Genomic DNA, 24839 nt, shown 5'->3' on the forward strand with positions numbered 1-24839 from the left:
TCATGAAGTTACTAGCTGTATGCACATTCTCATGTGCAAAAAAAGTGCAAAAAAAAAAAAAAGAGGAGTGTGGAAGGAAGTAAGTTTGCACCTCTTTCTGGGAGAAGGCTCTCAAATCTGGTACTCGGTGATAGTGAAAGCCATTTTCAAAGGAACCACACATATGCAGCCTACAGTCTTATTTGGGAGCTAGCTTGTTCACTCCTTCTCAGAAAGCAATCTGCCACATATGTATCTTGAAGCAACCAAATATGAAAATGTCTTATATTGGGACGACATACAGTTATACCTGAAAGCATCATTCAAGTCTCCAAACTTGGAACTAACCAGAATAGCTTAAGAATCACTTAACTCCAGTTTCAAAACCAACTAATGACTTTTCTTTCTAGTTAGATTTTGAACTTTTGACTGTGCCCTTGCAAAGGGGATGAGAACTTTGTATTTTTTTCCAGACACATACTTTCTTAAGAGTTACATTAAAACTCATCTATGTACACAAAAGATGACAAATTAGATGGACAAGATCAGAACTCCGTTGAGTTATATCACAGGTATGTTATTCTTGTAAGTTTAGAAATAGATTCTGAAAAATTAATGTTTCATTACAAATGTTCATTTCTTATGCTTGAAAAACAAACTCAAAAACCTTCTGATGTCAAACTGAAGCATTCTTTCTGGGACTTAGCCAAGATCTACAATACTTTAATCACATTTTCTGCATCCTGTAAGAAACACTTAGAAATTCTAAAATTAATATCCCACTTAAGTAATTTAAAATTATGCTAGACAGATAAGAAAGAAAAAAGTTGCATTGACAAGATAATAACCTAATTTCTTTCATTCTCTGCCTCCTGTTATTCAAACTCTGTTTGAAAGACATTTTTCCTTTTGTTGATATGTTCTGTAAAGAATAAACCAAATTATCTCCTCCCTGTACACCCGCACTACTCTTTGGACTCACTCCTGTCTCTTGTTGGATGTAGTAACTCTGCCACAGGTTTCAAGAGATTGAGGGTAATATTTTTACTTTTTTCCTACCTAAGAACCATCATGATCAATACCTCTACAACCACACCAACAATACTACTGCATTTCCTGCAAGACCAACAGTGGTACGTACACACATACTAAAATTCACACAGTGAAACCAAACAGATAAATGAGTTTGCCTACTGACAACAGAACACACAGCAGTAGATCCAAAGACAGTATTTTTTGTGACTTTGTGAAAAAAAATTATCTCAATAGTAAGTGCCTAAGGCTTGTCTATGAATGAAGGCATGGAAGTAGGTGTACCAGGTATCCTGATATAATCTACAACTACCCTTCCCATAGGGAAAAAACAAAAAATATTTTCAATCTGTAAATAGTTACAAAAATTTTCTTACTGTTCCAGGCATGTGACCTCTCTCTTGTTTGCCATTCTGAGGACTACCATTTTTCAGCTTCTTTTTCTTCTTTGCCGTTTCTTTGTGTTCTCTCTGCTTGTTTTGTACTTCAATGAGCACAGAAATGAAGCTGTTTTTCACTTCCTTCTCAAACTCCAACTCATCTCGTAGAGCCAACTGCTGTACCAGTTCCTCAGAATAATCCTTAATAGCAGTCTCAATTTCTTCTAGGAGTTCATTTAACTCAGCAACAGACAATCTTTTTACTCCTATAAATAGTTCACAAAAAAGTAAACTGTCAAGATTTTACTTGTGGGAATTACAACAAAAAAGCACCCTGAAATTTTTCAAAACAAAAAATTCAATTCTAAAACTACATAGAACAAACCAATATTCCTAACGGAATAAACACGGAGGCAACTAGATTAGCAACAAGAAGGTTGTCGAACTTTCTTCTTATTTCTGAGAAATCTGAAATAATCTGCAAATATGAAGACCATGTGGTAGTTAAGGAAGCGGAAGTAAGCACTAAACTTCTAATACTGACATCTCTGTTAACTATTACTTTCCATCTACACTCACTGTTCAAAATAAAAGGTCTCCGTATTTTCTGACACAATTTCTGGTTTCTTACACTTTGGCATTTCTGGAATCCTTGGATTTTTCACCTACAGTAGATCATACTCTATGAGTGACGGAATCTTCTTAGGGATATTGCTAAGGTATACGTGCATATTAATAAAAGCTTGCACCGAACTTTTATGTTAAGATTTTTAGATGCAATTAGTAGAAAACCCAACAGAATCCTCCAAATTTTCTTTGTCTGGGGATTGTAATCAAAAGCATGGCTTTGTATTGCCTGAAACAATGACCTAGATCAAAACTAGCCAACAGGCTCATTTCAAGCAAAAATAAGCATTAATAGTTTTGAGAAAGCATGAGACTGAATTGGTCAATGCTAAACCAGAAGCCTGTAAAATGTCAGTTTGGAAACAAAAAACCCCTCCAGGTTTGCATTTTAAAGGTATTCTTGAGTCACTTGTTACAGACAGTGAAATTATGACCAAGAAGAATGTTCTAAGGCTTGCTTGGGTTAAAAGTGAGCACATTGAAGACTGCATTCCATTCCCAATTATGTCTGACACACCTAGAAAGCTAGTTGAGCAGCTGCTATGTCAAAGAACATAATTTTCATTGGCATTTGAGAAACACCTAGCCCTGGTTACACTGAAGAGTACAATCTGTTTAAGGACACTGCACAGATGTTTGTAATTATTTCGTTACATTAAATTAGTCTAGTAAATGTTATGTTTAAAAAAACTGTTATAAGTGAAAATGCCTATGGACAAGTGTTGAAAAACACAGATAAGGCCACAAACTACAAAAAAAGTATAGGTCTTTAGAAGCATCAAAGGTGAAATGTGATTTTCTCTAAAAGTACAGCAGGGAAAACTGATTGGAGAAAGCTCCTTGTCACTAATTTACAAAAGAAAAAGCAATGAAACCTGTTAAGGCAATTGTCTGTCAAGGAACCACAGTTTTTCAGAGTAGCTTGGGTCTTAAACTCTGTTCAAACACTGTAACAGTACTATATGATTAAGGATCTAAGTTTTAAGTAGTCTGAACCATCCATCGCCTTTTTTGTTACTTAAACTATTCTAAGCATGCAGCAGGCAGGTTATGGCTTCTACTTGTAACATACATCTTGGCTCTGCTCACAGTCATTGCACATACCACAGTAGGTCTTACCACAGCAATAACTTTTTGCAAAGTCAACACTGGTTGTCAGCAACAGCAAACAGCAACGGCAACTCACATATAAGCAGGGGGAAGAACAGCAAATTCAGCGACAAGATTATCTGGTGCTCTGTGGGTGCAAGTCGCAGAATAGGCCCTACAGTCTGTGAAACTGAGTATACTCTGCAGTAAAAACTAATATGAGTAAGTTCCATATGCATTCAATACAAAGGACTGCCTAAAAAGCATAGGTTGCACCACTGCTTTGTTTTTGTGAAAGACTAGACAGAGCACCAGTGAGTCCCAGCACTTAAGAACCAGCTTCACACCCTAAGAAACAACTGTTCCAATAAAATAGATGCAGATTATCCAACTGCAATCCTGACTCGTTGTGATCAAAGCCTACAAAAGAGCTACTCAGGAACTACTCAGCTGACACAGGTGAATGAAGACAGAGTAACTCAAATGCAGAAGACTACTTGGAATAAATATTAGATACGTAGGCTAAAGGACCCACCTGTGTAACCAGAACTGTAACTGGTTTTATTTTTTGACTGTCTTAATACACATCTTTTCCTATCCAAGAAAAAAGTAAATACAAGCTTTGATTTCCTGCTTTCAATCCTAAAAAATTAACACCTCTGACTTGTCTTATAAAAGCCAGGCAGTTTCTAGGAAACTGCAACAATTTTAGACAGATGCAGACTAATTCTGAGGCAGCTTAATGCAGAAGAGAAGGTAGCAAGAGCTTGTGATAAAATAGTGACCTGAAAGACATGAAAGCAGATTCTGAGAACCTGGTGAAGCAAAGTTAAATTATCTGCCACAGTAACTCAAGGCATCGTTTGGTCAAGGCTGACCTTTAAACCGTGCAGATGCAACATACAAGATCAACTCCTGAGGCAAAGCAAAATAAATATGATATGAAATACCAAGCAAGTTTGATTAGATCCAAACCTAAGGACATATGGAACTGTCAGAAAAGCAGGAAGCCATGCTGTGCAGGATACACTTTGCTTTCATATTCCTGAAATTTATGTGTTGAGACAGCTAAGAGTCCAACCATGAAAATGGAATCTCATCCATAAATCTGAAGTGTAGCAGAAACTGTAAAGCATATCACAAATGGTCAGCCAGTTTTCTGAATCTTCTGCAGAATTTATATTGCTGACCCAGACTACAGGAAAGAAAGCACCAAACTTTGTGAGAGCGACCAAAGTAAAAGGATCATCTAGCATATATTCTTTGTGTTCCTATCACCTTCTAGAATTGATTTGTATAAGTACGCAAATTAAATTTCCATCATGAAACTGATTAATCACAGGTTTCTTTTACATACAATTCAACCTACTACAATGAAACCACACATGGAATTTCTCCTTTCCTTTTGTACAAGGAAGAACAGATTATTTTATTTGAGTAGAAGAAGATGCAAAAGTTTTTTTAAAACTTTTAAGCTTTTTGAAAAGGAATGGAAGGGAAGGAAAGAAAAATATGTAAGGTCCTTACAGGGAAAAAAAAAGGCAACAGTTGCCTTATTTTTCTGTTACTGTATATCAAGATACTTTGTAGTGACTGAAACAGTACCAAAGAAACCCCATTTGCTTTATTTACTACATAGCTGATCTTAAACACAGTGTATTGGCCTCAAGAAAGTGTCTCACTTTACAACACAGAAATTAAGAAAATTCAATAAAAATTATCAACTTATCACTCTACCTATGAAGGGACTTCATTCCAGTTAATCAAGCTTAAGCATGTTTGCTTTAAAACTTTCTAGAATTTCAAGTTATTTTATTATGAAAAGTGCCAAAGATAAGTCTTCTCTTTATGTTCTAAATCTACTTTATTCTTTCAGGGCATTTTGAAAATATTTTTGAATGCAGGTGTTTCATAAGAAGGACTTGCTGTAAAACAAACACATGGCAAGCTTACCGTTTAAACTATTTTCACTAAGTGTAAGAGTAGAATACTAAATAAGTACCACTTACTCTCTTCATAGCTATTATTTGTACTGGATCTCTTGAGCGTCTGAATTTCCTGGGAAAGCATGGAGAGCCGATCTGATTGGGTGGGTGTTTCATCATCTTCTGGATCAGGTGATTCCTGCATCATTTCCTCTATTTCTTCAATCACCTTCAAAAAATAAAAACCCTTAGGAAAACACTCCTGCATGAAGAGAAACAGCCTGCAATTTGAAGCAAAGCTGTTAAGAACTTAAGGGTTTGGTTTTTTTTTTAACTTTCAATTAGCAAAGATGCTTCCAGATGAAACTAATACCAAGACTGGATTAAGGAGAATCAACAAAATCATACTGACATTTCCTCCCCATTCTTGCTCTCCAAGAATAAGCCTACCTTTTCAAGGTAAATTGGTGATCTCATAACAAGCAGCGTGTTGAAACTACACAGTTATTTCTACAAGAAGGTACACATGGTTCTGCTTAAGAGAACTGAACTAAAGAGTGAGCAGGAATATCTTTCCCAAGTATTTGGTTGAAGGAAAACAAAACAACAAAAATCAATTACCTTCCCACCCCCAGCCCCCACTTCAGTACACTTCTCTGAGCAAAAAAAAAAAAAGCTCCAAATAACCTGAAAATCTACTGTGCTTATGATAAGTTTTATGAAGTTGTAAATCATAACCTGAAGCTGACTTGCATCCCTGGGTGTAAGATCTGAGCCAGAGAGAAAGCAGGAGAACAGAAATCCTGTGCATAATAAGCTCACTTTTTTTTGGTACAGAAATGACCATATCTCTACAGGCTAAACTATTAACTGAACAGCTGAATAAATAACACATCAACTTTTGCAGGTTTAAAGGCTGTAGACATTGCTGAGATCCATCTCACAGCAAAAAAGCTGAGGCAGTTCAAGTAATCCTGTCCCTCGTACTCCTAATAACCGTGTTCATCAGAGTTCACAGGTAACCATTTAAACAAGAAAGTACATTCGTGCATTTGCTTACTAAAGCAGGATCCTAATGGACAGTCATTAACCTTACTCAGAAGAGCAATTTTCAAGATAACTTACATAAATCCATGGATTTGGAACAGAAGCCTTTAGACCCTAAGTAGTTTGAAAGTTTAGTAGCAGAACTGCTAGGCAAAAACTTCAAAGAACTCTTGCTAACCACGAAGCCATGTGAAGATACCAATGGCAATACAGTCATGCTGGAAAACTACAAACTCTACAATACCACCAACATTCTGAAAATATTTTTGCTTTTTAACATATATATTTAATTTTGTAGTATTTCTGACTAATTCATGGTAAGAAATGTAGAAAGATTTCAGAGACCCTGGACTATCAACCTCACCTGGAGCATTGGAATACTTTTCAAATCTGAATGACGTAGTAATATCTCACACATTATTATGACCCTAAATAAAGAACAATCAAGAAGCATAGCTATGGTGAACAGCAAGAAGGAAGGACAAAAAAATAATTACAGACTAAAAGAAAAATACTACATCAACAACACTGTCTTCACTGAACACTTTACCTGCTCTGCTGTGAAGAGAGGTTCATCATTGATGCAGGAAACAATGATAGAATGCATATCCAACTGTTCTCTCAGCTCTTCATCATCTGACAGGTCAAGGTTCAAGTTATCATTTACCTAGAAAGGATAACAATGTGTATTTATACAAATATATATACACATTTGTGTGTGTATATATCTCTAAAAGATACATGTACACATATAAAAAACAAAAGGGGAACTTTTGAGTTTTAAGAATGACACAGATTCCTTGTCCATAATAATGGAATCAATGACTCTTGCCATCAAATACCTGGAAACCGTAGTACTTTAACAACTGAAATCAAAACCACAATTGGAGAAAGTTAAAATAGCTGACAGTCTTTAAATACACTCAGCAACATAAAGACCATGACATGCAGATGTCTGCATGGCTGGAAAACAGTCAGTCCAATGTAGATATTTAACTCTTAAGTGAAGACAGATATTTGTCAGTGTGGGGTGAAAACCTACATATAATGTCTAACATTACACAAACCTGTTATTTTACATGCTTTTATAGTTCTACTTTTTCGCATAATAGAAGATATGAAAAAAGTTGTTTTGAAAAACAGAACATGGTTATCACCACAGATTATTTTAAAATTATACTGTTGATTGTCTCACAGTGTTTTAAAAAAGAAGCAGAAGTAACACTGTTCCCACACATATACCACCAAATTACACTCATCCTTTAAATCCAAAGACGTACATATAGTAAAAGATTTAAGTCCCCTCCTTAATCAGTCAGGTATATTTTACTCTCACACGGTCATATATTCTAGTTTATTTACAAAGTTGTTTGCTTTTTCTGCACTTTGTCTGTTACTAGATTCCAGATGCACCAGCCTAGAAAAGCCCCCCAGCCCTCAAAAGCTGCAATCTCTAACCTTCGACATTTTGAGATCAATCACTTTAACTGATCTTTGGGCTAATTTACAAACATTATGACCAGCTGTATAAAGTGTCCTTGGTGTCACCATATCAGTTTTCAATTTTTGTGTAAATCCTCCAATTTTCCCAGTTCCTTCAGAAACCTTAACAGTTTTCAGATTCACTTTGAAGATACTACTGAGATCCCCAGATAGCTAGTCTATAGGGGAAAACATAAAATTTGTATTTTTTCAGCCATCAGAATGAAGTCAAATGTCCACTTTTTTCCAGAATCTGAATTCCAATAATTATGCAATGACAGGGCTCCACTAAGAATATATGTTCACCTACCGCACAGATATATCCCAGTTTTGACATTCTTTGAAGTCTGCAATTCTCAAATATTTTTCCATCTATATAGGATTATGCGAAGAACCATGGGTTAGTAAGCAACGATAACAGTTTATCTAGAAGGTCAGCTTCCCCTCCTGACATCTCCAGAAACAATATTATGAGAGACTAACAAAATATATTCTGATAATTTAGGCTAATAAACCACCTAAAACAACCCAAGCTACAACTGATGCCAAAAAGACCACCTGGACTTCCATCCAGCCACGCTCCATGCCTTTTTCTGTTCTCACACTCCTAGCAGGGAATGACCTGTTTAAAAGTAATCTAACAAAAATATAATAAACAAGCAATTGCGCAATCCTGTTCCATGTACCACTGTACAACACTTCCACCTAACTTCTTCTTTTACCATCAGAGTCGTATAAAAGTGTTCATAGATCTGTGATGTAAAGCAACAAAGATTAGATGAATCAGCCTCATTCACCTTACACTTTTTTCCTACTAAAACAGTAACAGAAATACTTTAAGCACAAGTCCAACAGCATATATTAGTTTCAAATGCATCAAGAAGTGTTGCTTAGCTGTTAGTATTCATTGTAAGAAAGTTAAAACAAGCTACTAGCTGGTCCATATGTGCTGTCACATATCCAGAAATACATCTGAAACACAGAGAAGTAGATAAAAAGTATGTAAAACGCTCCCTAACAGATGGGCTTTACACATTAAAAGACATGCCAGGTGGAGTGAAAGCTGAAAAAACTTGAGATATGTTTAATCGATGAACTGATTTTCCCTCTACTGACAGCATACCTAAGATTCTTTCTAATCCATGAACACCACTTTACTTTTTTTTTTGTAGTTCCTTCATTACTTCCTGCAAAGAACTTAAAAAAACTATAAAAAACATTTGTTTACATTGTACCTAGTTCCTTATCTTCCAGACCATTTTTCAGTCACACAACTAGGTCATGGCATGGGGGTTGTAAGTCTTTTCATTTTGAATGTAAGGATTTAATTACCCTAAAACCACTTAGAAAATCTGAACAAACACTCTAAAACACAAGTCAAATTCAAGGTACAATCAGCGGACTCAAATAAAGAAAGTGAGTTCCAAACTGCCATCTTCCCCTGCTGAACCCCAAAGTATCCTCTTCAGCAGAACAATCTTTGCTCCTGTCAGAGTATAAAGAAGCTGTGGATTATATAATGGATGTCAGAAGTCAAAGCATTACGCTATTCGTAGGTTACACGTACAGACATTTTTACAACATAACTCAACTTCACTAAGTTTAAAAGATAAGCCACCTGCTATCCTCAGAAGACATGGGAGGTGAGAATTCTTCCTAGCTTTTCTTCCTGATGCGTTTTAATCTACTTTTAAGATCAGAGGACAACCCTTTCTATAAACCTCTCTGAAGCTCTTCATTCCCTGCTCCCTCCCCAGACAACTATTCTACTCATTAAATAAGAAAAATAAAACAAAACAAACTCTTGCACTTCAGTGTCTCCCGGGTCACCTTTCCCGTAAAAGAAGCCACTTCAGTCTCCACCTGACTGCAGAATGAGATGAACTTAAAAAAAAGCCCAGGCTGGATTTACTACATCAGAACACTCCACTCCTGCCTCTTTTCCTCCCTCAACCAGAATAGCATTCAACACGAAACAGACAGTAGAAAGATTTTATGTGAAATGCTTTCTAATTTTAAAATTTTTTCTATCATGCTCTGGCTCCAATGAACATCCATCTAAAACTAACTCTGAATTATTTCAACCAAAGGAGATGCAAACATACATCAAACACGTTTGAGTCTGTGATTTTTTTAAAACCTCTCGTGTATAATACCAAGTACTAAAAATATTGTAAGCTATTTAATAACAACACCAATCTTTTATACAAAAGCAAATTGTTTTATTTTCCTGCTGAGTACAAAAGATCCCAAAAGGGTATTTCTGCTGATCAGAACTTACCCCTTTTTCTGAAAGATTCAGTGTTGGCAAGTGCAAAGCTCTGGTGTGTGAAGATTTCCAGTCAACAGGCATTACGTTACCATAATTATCAGTCAAAGCATTCCAAATCCTGGAGAGAGGAATAAAGGAACAAAAATGAAGGCCTTAAAAAAAGCAGCAACTGATCAGCAGTAAATATATTTGCAGTGATAAAAGATTTCTATCAACAATAGAAATGTTGATAGTTGAATGTTTCCTCTCTGAATATTCATTTACAAGTTAACTGACAATATTTTTATAATGTTTGGAAGATAAAATGTTTTTGATAAATAAAATTTATTTCCCTTTTTAAACCAACAACATGAACACAGCAGTGAAATAATATGATGAAGAGACAGCTTTATTACCAATTATATAACCGTACTCAGAATCTTTTTTGGGGGTGGATGAGTCCATGCTTTAACGAAATTTGAGCTCAGCTATAAATCCCTTTCCTAGTGTTCTTCCTGTTCTTGCCTTTTGCGTGTTAAAATCAGGAATAAGCAAAGGCCGAGTAGCAAATTCTAGGCCAAATTTTTTTTTCTTTCTTTTCATTTATCACACAAGAACGAACATGCACAATTTATAATAGAATTCTGCAAGAATTTTGTTTTATCAAGAAGTACTCTTGCTGAGCTTGGCCCACCACTCTCATCTACAGTTGATCTTGATTGTGTCTACAGTGTCCAACCTCTCTGGCTGTGCTAGAGGCTTGCATATGCAGCCCTATTCTGGTATACTAGTTCAGATTTTGAAACAGAGCAGCCCTGTTAGCAGGTTGCTGCCTCAAGTCAGCTAACAAACCCCACCTCTAAGCGCTATGCGGTGGGCGCACGTTTAGAGCGGTTGCCTAGCTAGGCTCCGAGGAATGGCTGAGCCAGACACAGAAGGTCAGACAGAGCCTCAACACTGCACAGTATGTCTCTGATTCATGTATCTCTGAACCTACCTCACCGCCTATACCACAGGCATACAGTCTTTTGCTAACAGTTTTTTTTCTTCTCTTAGAATGAGACATACTATGCAGTTACCTCAGAATAAAAGAACCACAGTATTTTTAATGGATATAAGCTGACTGAAATTTACTGTAAAATAACACATATAAATGCTAGTAAAACAATGTTAAAGACAGGAAAGCAGCACAGATCAAAAGGTGCTATCGCTCACGAGAAAAAATCAATTATCCAGTTGCAACTGAGATTATGTTCTCCATCTGTTTTCCATGCTTAATTTCAAACACTGAAACGGTGGGCATTTTGCAAGAGACTAAATAAATATTACCCCCTCCATCACTCTGCATTTCTGAACAGCAACTTTTTCTCACCCCGGAAGCAGGAGGCACCGGAATGCACTCACGCTTCACGGCTCTTAGGGAAATAAAATCGGACGGCTCGGTGTCAGGCCAGCGCCGGCGGCCCAGCCGGGCCCCGCGGGCGGGGAAAGGCTTCGCCTCCCGCAGCCCACAAGCCCTGCTGGCACCCAGCGAGAAGGCGGCCCTGGCCAGAAGGCCCAGGGGCAGCGCTGTCGCCGGGCAGGGCTGGCGACCCACGGAGCCCGCTCCGCCCGCCGCCCCCGGTCCCGGCCGTCCCCTCAGGCCGGGCCAGGCCTCCTCCCCCGGGCCCAACCACCGCCGCTCCCTCTCCCTGCCTCCCCCCCGGCCCCGGGCCTGCACTCACTCGTCGTCCTGCAGGGCGCTCTGCTCCGTGAGGGGCCGCAGCGGAACGCGGCTCTCGCCGCCGCCAGACCGGGCCTGCGGGGGCTCAAAACAGAGGGACAACTTCGCCACCAAATCCCCACCGCCGCCCCAGCCGCCTTTGTCGCGGGCAGCTTCAGTGCCGTTCCCCGCCGAGGGCTGGAAGCCCGAAAAGTCTTGCCAGTCCCCCGGGTCTCGCTGGGAGGCCGCCGCCGCCATAGCCGCCGCCGCCGCTGGAGACGCCGTGCCGCGCGCCCCCGCCCACGGCCCCCGGCGCTGCGCGCTCCCGCCGCTTCCCGCAGCTCGCGGGGCGGGGCGCGGCGCGGCGCGGCGCGTGACGGGCGCGGAGCCGCCCAACGGCCGCAGCGGGCGGGGCCCGGCGGCCGTTGGCGCTGAGGGAAACTCGGCCGGGCCCGCCCCGGGTCGGGTAAGCAGGTGGCCGGCGCGGCCCCGGGGCTGTGGCCCGGCCCTGACACCGCTTGCGGGGCAGGGAGAGAGCAGGACTTGGCAGGGCCGGCGAGCGTCACTTCTGGCCGCTTCACTGGGTTTCCTCCCGCACACGGGAGGCGGCAGCCACAGGGCCTGAGGCAGCCGCTTGTGAGGCAGCTCACTGGGGAGAGGAAAGGGGAAGGAAGAGCATTTGTAATAATTTAATTGTAACCTGGTAACCTAGGGATGGGTGGCTTTTTGACTGTCATTTTTCTGTCCATTCAGCCACCTAACAAACTTAAGTTGTGGAGGTACTTGGTTCTTTAGTAGCATGGTCACCCCCGTGCCCATCCTTCACTATCTTTATATTATGTCCTTATGTTCAATAGCTTATGATGGGCTTTTTTAATCTAGTACTTTTTTAAGCCGCTATGAACTTTTGATATGCCAAAGTACATAGCAGGAATTTTCCCTGCTTAACTTAGTGAATTTGGTTTGAGCCTCCTGTAGGTTTTTCATACTTCCTACCTCATGTTTGGAAAGACAAAATGAGTGGAAAATCCATTCCCTATTAAGCATCGGTGTGCCACTGGGGTAATTTAAAGACTTTTGTCCTATCCTACTCACCTATAGCTTTTTCAAGCTGACAAACCCTAGCAGACATGTGCATTCCAATATGATCCTTTCTGGCACTGGGTGTAGGGCAAAGGAGGCCAGGACTACTTTGAGTGTTCAAATGTGGATGCAACATTGTTTTACACATAGTGCAATGAGGGTTTCTGTTCCATTCTGATGAGAAAGCAAAATGTTTGCAGGCAGAATTTGAAGGTGATTTTCTAGAAGACATAGTCCTCTATAGCCATAGTCTTGGGAAGGAACAAAAATGCCGGAACAGGTAACTATTGAGGGAGAGGAAATTACTAGAAATGTACAGGGTTGCACAAAAGTACTGATCTATCTTAGTCAAAGTCATTTTTGGTCTTTGCAGTAACTATTACTACTTGGGCATTTTGGATTATTGCAGCTAGCTCTGAGAACATTGACTCAGTGGCCAGCAACAATCCAAACAGCCAATATTATGCCTGATCCAGGGTGTACTATGTTTGAACCTTGTGGACACTTTTGGTCCCTTTACCCTTGATCTCAAAAGGATGTAACAGAATGGGCAGTACAAAGAATGGCAAGGTTGGCCAGATGGTGTGGAACAGCTGCCAGAGAATCATATCTTGGGCTTTTCAGCACAGGAAAAAATGGAAAGATAGCGGTCTCTAAATTAATGGGTGGCATATAGATGCTGATCCACTGCTGCTTTGAATGCAGGAAGTCAGGGATATCAAATGAAACCATCAAGAGGGTAGGCTGAAAGAAAGAAAAGGAGGCAGTTTTTCCACAGAGCAAGCAGTTAAGCTGAAAAACTTGCCTCAGGAAGTCACATACCAGCACTTTACATCAAGTCCATTAACATACAAATTAATATAAGAAAAAAACCCATAGGCTAATAAGTAAGTGATCTGTGGCTCACGAAGTCCACAAAGTGCAAATTCTGATTGCTCACACTTTCTGTAGGACTCTATCTATTAAGAGTCCCATATGATTCATTATGGCTTTCTGACAGGTATGACTAGACCACATGGACTCAATGGCAGGGCAAAGGCCTCCCTTTGCGTTTGAGAGATGGACCTTCACTGAATGCTGAAACTACTTGGAATTCCACAAATCCCTCTAACGTAAAAATTCTTTAGTGTAAAACCCAGAACTTTCTGTAACTGCAAACTGTTCTTTACCCACAGTATGTTCTGAACTGTTCTGATCTAAAGTCAGCAGGATAATAATATGAATTCCTACTCCCAGGGAAAAAAAAAACCTCACCATAATAGCAAGCTATAAACTAATGTCTCAAGGACCTGTGCGCAGCTAATAAATACAAATATTTAAGAAAACATACATCAATAGGTTTAAAATTTTTTTATTGTGCTGCCAAGAGCCAAATTACAAGAAACCGCCTTACAGTTAAAAAAGTAAACAAGCAATCTGCTGAACCGCAGTGCACTCCGAGTGCCACATATGCATCTATTTTTCAGAAAATTATATCTGCATTTCTCTTACAAGAGCACAACAGGAACCAAAGTAAAAGAGTGTAATGGATACAGCACATAGGATAAATCATATCTTTAAAATAATAATAATAAAATAATAATAATAAAAAACATTTTACACCATGTCCTATATCCTGCTAATATTTTCAGAATATGGCCTTGATTGTAAAACAAAAGCAAGCATTTACAATTTCTGGATAAAGACTGCTTACTCTTATGCAAGGAATGGATGTTTTGTCTTGACAAAATCTTTGCAGTAACTGGACAGAAACATCTGTTTCGATATCAGATTGAGTACAAAACACTGGGGAGACTACATTTTTTCTTATTGGTGGTTGGAAACGGAAGTTACATAAGCAGAAAAAATGTTGACCCTTAATGATACATCTATTTTTTTCTTTGATGCAAACAGCTAGAACACCTTTTTGATATTCTAAAACAAAAAAATTGTTAATCTTCAGATTAATAAATTAGGTCATTATAATAATAAATTAGGTTTTTTTTTTCAGTTTTAAAGTTCAGCAACCTCTGACCAAGTATTTACAACAATACTTGAGAGTTCCTTTACAAAAAATACATTTTCTTTTCACATTAAGCATACTGGGTATCTGTGTCTCTTATGACAAGCATTTGTAAAAGAAAAAAGGCAATGCACAAATGGGTAATTAGTATAAAAGTGCCAAGACCTGTTTGGAAAGTTAACATTGTATTATACAGTCAGAGTTATAAATGAGGCAAGCTACAACAAACTTCCAGCTTAATGTGGACAATATTCCAGTAGTTGTTTCAAACAATTGTTTGAAAAAAAAAAAAAAGGAAAGAAAGAAAACAAAAAAGAAAATCCAGGAGCCGATGGTGTTATTTTATGGAGCTGATTAGTGCTGCATGTATATTGTCATCAGTGTCTCTAGCCAATGCATTCATTAAAAAGCCTTTTTAAGGCTAAGCAGGAAAAGAAAAATAAGAAACACCCTGAAATGTAGCAAGTAGCAAGAGCAACGCTTACTGCTATAATCGTGCACGTACTGTACACACGCAAACACAAGAGTGCACACACCCACACACGCGCGCACACACAAACACTTTCAAATCAAATCAAACTGTAGGTAGAATGAGATGCTCTTTTCTTGTCTTTCCTAAACTCACAAGCGATTAAGCATTGATATGGAATGCCTGTTTATCTGTTTCTGCTCTGGGTAAAATCTCTCTCAGATAAAAATACATTCAACAAGAAAAAAAATAGAAAAAATATATACTGTATACATAGCATTTTATATATACAGTATATATATGTATACTGTATATACACATGCACGTATATATACATATGTATACCTACATGCATTTGTATATACATATATATACACAAACATACAAATACTTTTGTTGTTTTTAGCATAATTATATTTACATAAATATTCCTATAATGCTAAAGTTTAAAGAAGCATGATCTCCTTTTTTTTTCTGAGCTTCAAAAAAGGTGCTTGAGTAATATACAATTAAAATTAAGCAGCTTCCTAGCATGGAAGTAGTTTCTAAATCTGCATACCAGTAAATAAGAACATCAACAGGAAAAAAAACCAAAACAACAACCTTAAAACAGTCTCTTTTTTCTTTTTTTTACTCTCTTGTAAGCAAGAGCTTTGTCCAACAAAAATATTTTTCCTTCTCCTGTATGAACAACCAGAGATTGATATAAAATAACAAAACGAAACCACAACAGACAAAACAAACAAACAAAAGCCCCTGGAACTGCATGGTGTTCTTGACTTTTCCTTCCTTCCTTCAATACTGCTGTCAAAAGATCCAGTGCTCATATCAGGAATTACTTAGGCCTCAGTCATTTGCTAACTCTGCCAAAGTCTGGCTAATCTAGCCAATCAGCTTTGAAGAAAACAAAAATAAAAACAAAAAGCAGCACAAGGTATAATTTTATACATCCTTAATAAACCCACCCTTTATTTTCTGCTATAACCTTTTCCTTGCTATTTCATTAACTACTGCAGCTTCTCATCATATAGAAAAATATTTGCAGCTACACCACACTCGTGATGTGACAAATTCTGTTCTAGGAGTATATTACTGTAGCAACAGCTGGAAAAAAAAAATCAGACCTTTTCATATATTTTTTTCACCTGGGGTTAGGCTTTGCTGCAACAGATGCAATTTCAGAGCAACAAGAAAAACCACTATCCTGCTGCTCGGCGGTATTCTTTATTCATTTTCTTCTCCAGCCAAGCATGACCAGCTTTTCTTCTGTGAAGCTTCCTCTTACCTCATTGCCTACCCCCAGCCCCTGATTCCCCCTCCCAAAAAACCTCTATAGCTATGTTACAAGCAAATACATCTTAACAAGTTTTAAAACTTTGGTTCTAAGAAAACACTTGGTCAGTTATCTCAAGGAAAAGTGGGAATGCTTTTTCTGGCACATTGCAGGAGTCAGAGCTCATCCCAGTAAGGTCTTAGAGCTGTACATGTAGTCACAAATCCAATACAATCCACTAAGCAAGTGCACAATTCTAGTTTTATTTTAATAGCAGACTTAGTCTCTCTCTCTCTCTCTTTCTTAAATCCTTGGCAAGGGTGCAATTCTTCAAACTGTTTGATAGAAATTATCTGCCTGTAGGTTGTTCTGTTTCTGCATGCTGTAAAATCCACTGTATCTTGAATCTGGGTCTGCAATTCTTAGCATCCTCTGAGAACTGTCCACCTGGACCATGGTACCTTTCTTGCAGTCCACGTATACCAGTTGATTGTTTAGGCAAGAAGGCTGTTAAAACAGAAAGGGAATATTGAGTAAATTAAAAAAAAATATTGCATTCCACACATAATTAAAAAGGCTTTGTGATTCAAGTCCATAAGCTCAAAACAAAATCAAATTGGCAATGAAAGACTGGACTTTTGCTAAACTTGGTAAAGGTTTATTATGCCAGGCACAATAAGAGACCAACGCTCTTCTCAATCACCATTTTTCATCTTCTGAATGGAACTCTGGTATTCTCATATCCCAGACGGACTGGTCAAACTGTTCTGTTAGTGTAGCACCACACAAGGGCTTAACCTTGCTGCCCCGGATATGCAGCAGCTTGTTCCCAAGACTTTAACAGCCTCTTACTGTTGATCATTTCCAAGAATGTTTCGGTTCCTGGCTGCAGTTCCACTAAGAGAATGGGACAGATCTCCACTGTTATATAGTTATAGTGGGGTGTCCTACGGGATCCTTTGATATTCCTTCCCAAGGTGGTTTATATATATATTACTTCCTTAATTAGGAAATTATCAACCTTTTATCTAGTATTTGCTAGGCCTTACACCCTTGCAAAGCAGTGTGTTGTGGAGATGCCAGTGTTGATGTGGCAACTTGGAAGAGTTGTTCTTACTTGCTTATAAACGTAGAACAGGGGATTTAGTTTTAGGCAAATGTAAGTAAGCAAAAATATTCTCTTAAGAATTTGGCTGCATGAAAGAAAATTGAGTGTATTGTATTTAGCTACACATATACACGGTTGGATTTTTTTTTTTTACTTTTTTTTCTTGAGCTTGATTCCTATCTACTGACAACTCACTACTACATGGAACAGGAAATGTTTTCGTTTGATTGTGAAAAAAAACATTTAGGAGACAAAATAAATACCAGACTGACTGGTATAAAATGGTTTAAGACATAAGGAGAAAATAATTTAAGAGCGTTTACATGCTGTGAACTCAACTGCATCCTACACAATATGCTAGTTAATCTTGTTTTGCAAAAAAGTGAAGGCCTGGAAACAGACATAAACAGGGCACCTTTGTTGGAGCTTTGTAGCAGGACACTGGAATCCACTGCTTTTTCTGATTGACAAGCAGAAGGACGATGATCAGTAACAGCGCTATCGTGATTGGAATTGTCACCAAGGCAACAGAGCTAACCGACGCATCTTCACTTGGGTGAGGCCCACTGCCGCTTCTGTACTCTCCCTGGAGATGACTCATGTCTGCAAGGCAAATGTGAGCATTTGTTCGTAATTATAAATGGACCTTGACCATAAAGAAGAATGTAATTATGAAAGTCCCACTTGCAGCTATTGTTACTCGCATGAATTTAGACTTTCTCTCCCAAAATGTCACCTTATTCAAATAAATTAGAACAACTGAAAAGTAGTATCATATAGTGACTATATTAGCCAGGAAAAGGCTGTCAAAAGAGAGAGGAAATAGGATGGAATCTAAAGCACAATAACAAGCAAGTCTACAATAGCCTCTTAGCTCAGCTGAGTTTGCATCATCTTATCTGATCACAACCAAATTCCCACTTGTAAAAAAATAATCAGCCTGTGTCTCTATGCTGAGGAAAACCTGGAAGTCTTACAATGAAAGCCCTTTTTTAAAAAAATAAAACCAAAACTGGTAAGACAATTATGATGTGTATGTTCTCTCATTTGTTGAGAACATATTACAATGCTTGCACCACTCAGCCGGTGAAAACAGACCACTGGCAGTCTAGTAGACTGTAGCAAATTTTGCATGTAATTGCAAAGAATGGTAATTTTCAGTGACACATACAACACTCCCACACAGTTTGCAGTGTGTGTTTATAATCCCCAGCCAGGATAGTTGCAAGCCAGCTACTAATGCCTGTGAGAATGAAAAAGCTCTAATTAAAAAAGTGTAAGCTTACAATTTTGTAAAGCAGTTACATTTCATGTATCCTTTCTCCTAGCCACCAAACAATAGTATGCTATGAGATCATGCTTGGATTTAAAAAAAAAAAAAATATAAATACAAGTATAGGTAGTCCTTCAATTAGAAAAGGTTAACAAAGCCTCTGACATAGAGTGTTTCCTCTACCTCTGAAAAATGATTTCCGCACAGTTTTAAACAAAAGGTGAATTTACATCCTTAGACATCTTTATTAGTCCTGTGTCACTGTACCTGAGAAGTGATTTTATTTTTGTCTTGCATTTGTCTGTGATATATGTTACGTTGTGGTACATGTTTTCCTGGTTTTGTTTATCAATGTAAGAATGTCAAATGGATCAAACGAAGGTCTGTCGACTCCAGTGGCCTGACAACAGCCTGCTTTCTAGTTTTTGTGTCAGAAAAGACACTCTGCAGAATCACTCCTCATTCATCATTTTATTGCATTCTTAGTTTTATAGAACTCCATCATATCAACACAGATGTTTCTTCCAAGCTGAAGATGGAATGATAATGAGACCAAATTCCATAAATATAATTTAATTGACTGACTCATCTTTACTCAAAGCAAAATGCACGTAAGAGTTCTGCAATGAAGAATATTATCAGATAACCACCTTTTCAAAGCGTTACACAGATGCTACCTGAATAGAAGAAGTAGATGCATTAAAACATGGGGAATAAACACAGACCTCAGTTAGCTCAGTCTATATCAGATCTTACCTCTGTGAATGTGGATGATGTCATTTTCACTTGGTGTTGGCCAGTTTGGTACTTCTAGTTCAATGTCTCCTCGATGATTTGTCTTCTCAATGGGGATGTTAGTAGGTTCAGGTACGTACATCTCTGTGAAATGAGATAAATGTGTTTCACAAATTACAGGCTGCTTAACTTTTCACGGCTGCTCTTAATTTAGAAAATATAGTTCGCCATCTGCAGTGCTTTGTCCTACGAATCCTTTCCTTTGTTTCAGAATTTTGTGATACTAAACAAGAAAAATAGCAAGGGAAGGCTACATCTTGCCAGCTGATACGTAAACAGTCACCGCTGGTTTCTTTGCCTTCCTTTTTTTGTAATCCTCAAAGTAGGAGAATTTTAAGAGGGAGCACTGCTGAATCTCCCCAGTAGTCCTGTTGGAAGTAGTTACCAGCTGACTAAAATGAGCAACTCCTGCAGAAGTATGTCAGGACTAGCATTAAAAACCAGTTGCAATTGTTATGTCTCTTGTGTCAATAGCTAAGAAAATTTCATATTACTTTTAAGCCAAGTTAAAATGATAAATAAAGAAATGCAATAGTTGAAAAGTAACGAAGAGACTTGGAAAAGACATAAAAGTTAATCACTGACATAATCCACAGAAATGTAAGAATATTCATTTTCCTACTTCACTAATGTATTTCCATAACCTTGTGAAAGGACAGAGCAGGGACAAGCAACTAATTTTTGAGTTCACAGTTCTCAGAATAAGTACAATTCAAACTATATATTTGCACAATATGCCTAGCTGTTAAGAACATTCATTTTCCTGAAGTCTAAAGGTCTGTTGTCTCCTTGACACTGTCCAAACATGGACTGACGTTCAAAAACCAATTAAAAAAACTTTATCATCAGTGCTGGAAAACCAGCATTACAATAATCTGAGTTGTGCTGCCACATTACCTGGACACATGGGACAGCAGCTTCCCTCCACGTTGATGGGTTCGGCACAAGGGAGGGGTGGGCAGCTGACAGTGGAGCAGAGGGTCTGACCCTGCAGGCAGTAGCAGTGCGTGCAGCTGTCAATGTCCCAGCGTTCCTCATCTGCGTAGGTTTTTCCATTGAAGTGGCAGACCACTTTCTTTGGAACCGTATCTTCTGTTGAAAGAAAACAGAGTGGTGTGATCACGCGGTAATGGTCAATTACACACAAGTCTGATTTCCTCTCCAAGCACAAAAGTGAAACAATAGCTACAAAGAAATCCCAGCTGTAATAAAAGACCCTCTCCACATCTTCTGGAAAATCTTTTAAAAAAAGGTGTAATTTCTGCTTCCTTATGAAGTACATAATTAGCCCACAACAGCTTCTTCTTATTTTCCTCATGCAAGAGGCTAGAGGACAGATGACTGGAAAATGAAATGATATCAAAAGTGCTGTGAAAATCATGAAGAAAGATTAGGCTGGATGCCAAGAAGAATGAAGCAACTCTCAGGTGACATAACCAGAAACGCTCAGGCTATTATGATAAAAAAAGATCCAAAGAGGATCTGATCATTCCCTGTAATTGCATCAATGGAAAACCCCAGGAAAAGGGCAATAACCAAACTCAGTACATTTTTTCATGGTTACTATTACGTAAATTGGAAATTGATGTGATCTTATCCCTCAGAAAAAAAGTGAGGTTCCCGAACACCTTTCCCAGAGATCGAGAGCTGTATAACTAACAACTTCTCAGATAGACTTTGACAGAGTACGTGATAAGGACCTGGACTTGATGAAGCAAGTAGGTCTTGGGAAAACACTTAAAAGAATCACTACCCTTTCTGCCTAAGCATTCAATACATCATTTTTTTTTATGCTGCATCATACCTTTTTTTCTTAGAGGCAGAAATTATGATGAAACCTGCTGATGACGTGAATTTGAATATTAAGCATATGTGTGAGATAACAGACTGAAGTCACAAAATAACTTCTTAAACTGTCAGAGAAATACTGGTTTAACATTCACAGAGATTACATATTTATATACGTCAGTTAGAATCATAGAATCATTTAGGTTGGAAAAGACCCTTGGGATCATCGAGTCCAACCATCATCTCCACTCTACAAAGTTCTCCCTTACACCATATCCCTTAACACCACATCTAAACGAGTCTTAAACACATCCAGGTTAGAATTACCTCCCAAATATAAACAAAAAGCCTTATTAAATAATTTAGCCATCAGTACAGCTTTTAATTAGTGACAACACAATAGACTGACACCATCCGGAATAACAAGGTTAGCAGTCAGCAGACCAGTGCAACAGACCTGGACAGAGTAAATTCAAATGCAAAAGGAGACCAGCAAGAAGTACTATTGTGAAAATACTAATGGAATTATCTGAAAAGTGCAAATGTTCCAAAGGTCCTTGGTATGTGTATCCCATGGCTTCCATGGCTGTAAGTACAGGTCTCAACCTCTCCAAGTAGAAGATTTCGTAAGTGAATACGGGGTGGATGAGGAAAAGGAATAGTGGGAGGAAAAGGTGGCTGCAAGCTGCAGAAAGCACGTCAGGTTCTTCCATAGATGAGATGTATGTTGGCACATAGAGCCAGCGGAGCCCTGTGTTGGTCGGAAAGTAGATATGGCTGGGGAGAGGCTGAGGCAGACAGCCTGAGTGGTCCTCTACTGCTCATGACCTCTGCAGACCTAAAGCTGAGCACTCTCTGTGTACTCAGGGCTGATTTGCTCCCAAAGTGCTACCTTGCCCAGCTCAGGACGGCTTCTTCAACTCAGCAGCTGGTCTGGCTGGAAAACTCAACTTTAACTTGCTCAGGCTTTTGGAAGTTGGTAAAGAACACATCACAATTTAATACAGCAAATGTTTTTTAGAAGAATGAACAAGGGTAAAATCACCATAATAGTGTTGCACTTGGAACCTTGAGAGGAAACTTTTAAGTCCTAAGAAAGTATTATCCTCTGTGCATCTCAGGTTTTGGTGCCCAGCTCTATGCAAGGATGAAGATGGAGGCCACAACACGAACAAGCACTCAAGGACAGTGGAAACACAAGAGACTAGCAGAAAGAAACCCGCATACAAAAATGCAGTTTAGAATACCGTGTCTAGCCCTACCCGCCTTCTCTCAAATTTCCTCTAGCTGCACCAGTAAATCAATCTCATCTGGTAAACAAACAAACAGTCATTGCTCCGTTTTCCGCAGAAGACTAATCTTGTCTCTAATCAAATAGATATCACTTTATCCTTTCTAAAGTAGAAGGTTATTGTTCCAAAGTAATCTTTCTTTGCATGAGAATGAAGAATGTTGAACACACAGGATGAATTTGAGGAGTTGGACAAAAAACAAAGCCTCCAAAGCCTGTAAAATTTTGAATTTGAATCTATACTAAGTTGTTAGGCATTAACCAGATCTGGATCCAGAAAGAAAATAAAATACAGTGCTAAAACCCTGCATAGTGTTTGAAACTCCAATAAATGAAGAAGGCCTGTTTCCACAAAGTTTGCTTACTAAACATTTTATCAACTATTATGGGAACTATATAAGGAAGAACCTGTGTAAAGATGTGCTTCACAGAAATTAAGAGTAAAACAGTATGAACCAGGAAAATTAAGTGCATGACCTTACACCTCTTACAGGCAAGAGTATATAGTTCATAGACACGGTTAAAAAAGTAAGTCTCCATGAATTTCAGTTATTTAGACCACAAAACATACTGTCAAGATAGTACAGCTTAGATTAATAAAATGTATCGTCATTGAAAGTCTTCATATCTGAACACTAGTTAAAATCTGAATTCTGTATTTCATATTGCAGAGCAGTTGCTACTAAAAAAACCTCATTAATTTTTTACAGCTCACATATTTAAGTATTTGCAATATTGTGCAACTATATGGGATTCAAAGTAAATTAATGAAAGCCGCATCTACATGTTGCATGTATATATTTGCAAACCTGATATTCAAGGTGTAAGCACGAAGTTCTAGAGGGTCTCATTTTTTAGTTCATGGCACTGCTCCCTGTGGTGCATCCCTTCCTTGACCTAAAGAATTCTCTAGTACAGTACTAAGGCTCAAGTTCTGACTCTACTGGTTTGATTGCCCAGCTCCGCATACATTCTGTATTTTGTTTAATGTTAAAATGTATTCTGGATTACAATGATAGTTACGGTTGCAAAGTCAATCACTGAAGAAAAGCCTGCAGACAGTTGGCAAAGAAACTTTAAATCCTCCCCATTTTGTACGCAAACCATAACGAGAAAGTAGTGACAGGCTAACATAGTACTTTCCCCTCCAAATATTCTCATCAGGAATCTAAATAGGGTTCCAAGGGCAAAAGAACTTGGTATATTACCAAGTTTTCAGGAGGATGTCCTCTGAAGTTTGTAGGCAAATTACACTTCTATCTTCCTGCACTTCTACCTCAAAACCACAAATCACGATCCTCAAAGCTCCCTATGCAGATTTCACTCTCCAATTCAACAGAGGCACAAACTGCGTCTCCGCAAAACAGGGAAAACGTATTTCAATTTGGAAATAAAACTTCTTATTCACAAGAAGGAATTCACAAGAAGCAAGTTATCAACTATTTTTATTTGCTCACCAATACAGTAAGGACAACATTGTCCCTTTCTCAAAACAGGTCTCTCGCAGGATACCGGTGGGCAGGACTCAGAGTAGCACCTAATCACACCATCCATGCAAATGCAGCTAGTGCAGACATTGGGCTTCCAGGACTCAGCTGTCAGAAAAATATCTCCTTCATCATTTTTGCAATAACTGGGCATGCTCTCATTGCTTGATGAAGAGGGCTGAAGAGGCTCATCTGTAAATATAAGCAGAGTAAGTTATTTAACTTACAGTAGCTAACTTCTCTCATATTTCCTCAAAAGAGCGTTCACCCCTGAAGAACACAATGGGGTTGTAACACATTGGCTCACTACTGCAGCAGAACTAGAAAGACAGAGCCATATACCTATTTGGTCCTTACATATGATGTGGATCTCATAATGTGCTCTAGAACAAAGTTTATGCAGACCTTCATTGAGTTTACTCAAAAAAAAAAAAAAAAGAGAAAAAAGGACAGCAAAGTGAAAAACAATCACCATCAGAAGCAACCCCTGAGAAAGCCACTCTGAATGCTCTGAACTGAATGGTATATAGGAATTCACCTCAAATCAGAGAGACTAAATTTTAAATCTAAGACTTGAATCCCAGCTTCTGCCATGTGAGTTCATATCCTTGAATGATGCAAAGTGAAAAGCTATTACGCTGCTGTTGCCTTCGCTAGTAGACTTATTTGAGCTAATTATAAGCTGTTAAGAAACAAATGGAACTTGATAGGGCTTCAGTTTGATGCCAGTGGGTCTGCTTTAATTTTCATGCCGGC

The 24839-nt window shown here is 38.5% G+C and overlaps 2 protein-coding genes across 4 annotated transcripts in view; both read right to left on the bottom strand.

The window, feature by feature from the left end:
* FEZ2 (fasciculation and elongation protein zeta 2) overlaps positions 1-11839 on the bottom strand; it is a 30995-nt gene extending 19156 nt beyond the window's left edge. Inside the window, exons 1-5 of one of the 2 annotated variants that reach the window (XM_054194859.1) lie at positions 11537-11839; positions 9843-9951; positions 6630-6746; positions 5117-5261; positions 1389-1657 (exon numbers count right to left, since the gene is read on the bottom strand). In XM_054194859.1, coding sequence (XP_054050834.1) covers positions 1389-1657; positions 5117-5261; positions 6630-6746; positions 9843-9951; positions 11537-11772 — 876 coding nt within the window. In that variant the 5' untranslated portion in view covers positions 11773-11839. The remainder of the gene's footprint in view (positions 1-1388; positions 1658-5116; positions 5262-6629; positions 6747-9842; positions 9952-11536) is intronic. The other variant, XM_054194860.1, reaches the window with a different exon arrangement.
* Positions 11840-13932: 2093 nt separating this feature from the next.
* Positions 13933-24839, bottom strand: part of CRIM1 (cysteine rich transmembrane BMP regulator 1) — a 194356-nt gene continuing 183449 nt past the window's right edge. For both annotated transcript variants that reach the window (XM_054194091.1, XM_054194090.1), the window contains 5 exons: positions 24054-24275; positions 20415-20609; positions 19479-19601; positions 17865-18052; positions 13933-16848 (listed from right to left, as the gene is read on the bottom strand). In XM_054194091.1, the coding sequence (XP_054050066.1) occupies positions 16672-16848; positions 17865-18052; positions 19479-19601; positions 20415-20609; positions 24054-24275 (905 nt within the window). In that variant the 3' untranslated portion in view covers positions 13933-16671. The remainder of the gene's footprint in view (positions 16849-17864; positions 18053-19478; positions 19602-20414; positions 20610-24053; positions 24276-24839) is intronic.

Source organism: Rissa tridactyla, chromosome 3 (assembly GCF_028500815.1).
Source record: "Rissa tridactyla isolate bRisTri1 chromosome 3, bRisTri1.patW.cur.20221130, whole genome shotgun sequence".
Classification (NCBI taxonomy): domain Eukaryota; kingdom Metazoa; phylum Chordata; class Aves; order Charadriiformes; family Laridae; genus Rissa; species Rissa tridactyla.